Source organism: Vombatus ursinus, unplaced genomic scaffold (genome assembly GCF_900497805.2).
Source record: "Vombatus ursinus unplaced genomic scaffold, bare-nosed wombat genome assembly UNPS02009770.1, whole genome shotgun sequence".
NCBI lineage: Eukaryota > Metazoa > Chordata > Mammalia > Diprotodontia > Vombatidae > Vombatus > Vombatus ursinus.
In genome coordinates this window covers 9,182,900-9,185,395 of record NW_020949548.1, presented here as the reverse complement: position 1 = coordinate 9,185,395, position 2,496 = coordinate 9,182,900, and the positions used below count along the sequence as shown (strand labels likewise).

The window sequence follows — 2,496 nt, the reverse complement described above, 5'->3', positions numbered from 1 at the left end:
CATTGGCCCTAGAGTCAGAGGACCTGAGCTCCAATTCTACTCTGACACTCACTACCTATATGTCTTTGAGCAAGTTATTAAGCCTCCCTGGGGCTTAGTTTCCTCATCTATGAAATGAGGAAGATTGACTAAATAAACTTTATCAATCTTTCCATCACTAAATCTATGAGTATAAATTATCTAGTCCAACATGGGGAGCTGAGGCCCAAAGAGGTCAAGTGAATAGGAGTTTTGAACTCTCAGCTAATGATTCCAAATGTAGTGCTATTTTCACTACACCACAGATATTAGAGATAATCTAGACCAACTCCTGAATTTTAGAGGTGAAACTGACACACAGGGAGAGTAATTCTCCCAAAGTCTAAATCCATAACAGGATAAAACCTAAATCTCTTTAGACTTCCAGTCTAGCACTCTATTAAATCATATTACCTAAATAATTACATTTCCTTGTAAAAAAATCTTATTTAATTGAAATTGTCAATCGTTTTAATAATTAAGAATGTCTTTTACTGTTGATCAGTCTTCTTAAGGCATCTTTAATCTCCTTGTTCCTCAGACTATAGATCATGGGGTTCAACATTGGGATCACCACAATATAGAAAATGGATACCACCTTGTTCTGCTCTGTAGAGTAGCTGGATGTAGGCATTACATAAATAAAGATAATGGTCCCATAAAACAGAGTGACTGCAGTGAGGTGAGAGGTGCAGGTGGAGAAGGCTTTGTGTCTTCCTTCAGTGGAGTTCATACTGAGAATGGTGAAGAAGATATATAGATAGGAGATGACAATGGTAACAAGAGCTATAGATATTATTATTGCTGAGTAAATAGCAGGGAGTATTTCTGCTGCAAAAGCATGATAACAGGAAAGCTTAACCAATGGAGAGAAGTCACAGAAAAAGTGATCGATTACATTGGGTCCACAGAAGAATAAATTCAATAAGCAGCCAGTATAAGTTACCCCATTCAGACAACCACCTATATAGGAAATCACTATAAGCAGAAGGCAAACCTGGTTAGACATTTTCACAGAGTAAAGCAAAGGGTTACAAATGGCCATGTAACGGTCATATGCCATGGATGTGAGCAAGAAGGACTCTGTGGCCCCAAACGTTACCAGAGAACACAGCTGGGCAATACAGCCAGAATAAGTGATGATATTTTCTTCCTCTAAAAAATTTGCGAGCATGTTAGGTGTAGCACCTGTAGAATAGCAAAAATCAACAAAAGCCAAATGACTAAGAAAGAGGTACATGGGGGTGTGAAGCTGGGGACTCAGCCTGATTAAAATGATTGTGCAGAAATTTCCCATTACTGTGAATACATATATCCCCAGAAATAACACAAAAAGGATGATACAAAGAAGGGGATCATCTGTTAATCCCAGCAGAAGGAAGTTGGTGACTGCTGTGTAGTTTCCTGATGGCTTAGACTCCATGTGTGATTCCTGGTATAACAAAGTGAAGATAGAGACTCAATAGGATATTTTACAAGTAGGTTTCATTCTATTTTCCTCATTTTTTAGTCAGATTAACTAATGACATATTGATTTTGTTCATCTTTTCAAAGAACTAGTTTGTAGTTTTATTGGCTTTGAGTCTTGATTTCCTACTTTGTCTATTTTTAAATAATTCCCAAGATTTCCTCTTTGGTTTTTTTTTTAGGCAATTGGGGTTAAGTGACTTGCCCAGAGTCACACAGCTAGTAAGTGTCAAGTGTTTGGTCTGAGGCTGGATTTGAACTCAGGTTCTCCTTACTTCAGGGCCAATGCTCTATCCACTGCACCACCTAGCTGCCCCCCAAGATTTCCTCTTTTGTGCATATTTTTGGTTTATTTACCAAATTTCTATTTCTAATTCTATCTTTAGTTAACTTATTTTCCATATTGTCAATATCTACTGTCCAGGGTGTAACTTTTTCATCTGATTATTACTTTAGACTTATCCCAGTAATTCTGGTATGTTGTCTTGTCACAGTTGTTTTCTTACACACTATTATTAATGGCTTCTATTTTGGTCCACTCACTGTTCAAGATTTTATTATTAAGTCTGCATTCAGGTCTGTATCTTTTGTTTGCATTCTCTTAATTTAACATATACCATAATTAAACTACTCAATCGTTGTTTTATTGTGGTACAGTCTACAATGATGTGTAATATTTCTAGTTGTTTTTTAGCATTTATAATTCTCTATTCTAGTACATGGTCAATTTTAAAGGCATTATTTGATGATGGAAAAACATATATATCCTTTAATATTACTATTGAAAAACACTCTGTAAGTCAGTTTGCTCTAAATTTTCCAACTTGTTCAATTCTATTTTCTCTTTTGTTTATCTTTAAGTTAGACTTTTTTAATAGCTCTAATAAAAGAACATTAAAGTTTCCTATTACTATCTATATCTTTTAATTTTTTTCCCTTTAAAGGCGTATTTGGAATAACGATGAAGTAACTCTTTTCTTCTTCTAGGTTTATTTCTTGGGCTTCTCTCAG

The 2,496-nt window shown here is 35.3% G+C and overlaps 1 protein-coding gene across 1 annotated transcript; it reads right to left on the bottom strand.

Moving 5' to 3' along the window:
- Positions 1 to 496: 496 nt before the first annotated feature.
- Positions 497 to 1,441, bottom strand: LOC114036107 (olfactory receptor 508-like). Its single transcript, XM_027852510.1, has one exon. It carries the CDS (start codon positions 1,439 to 1,441, stop codon positions 497 to 499), a length of 945 nt encoding a protein of 314 aa, XP_027708311.1.
- Positions 1,442 to 2,496: the final 1,055 nt, after the last annotated feature.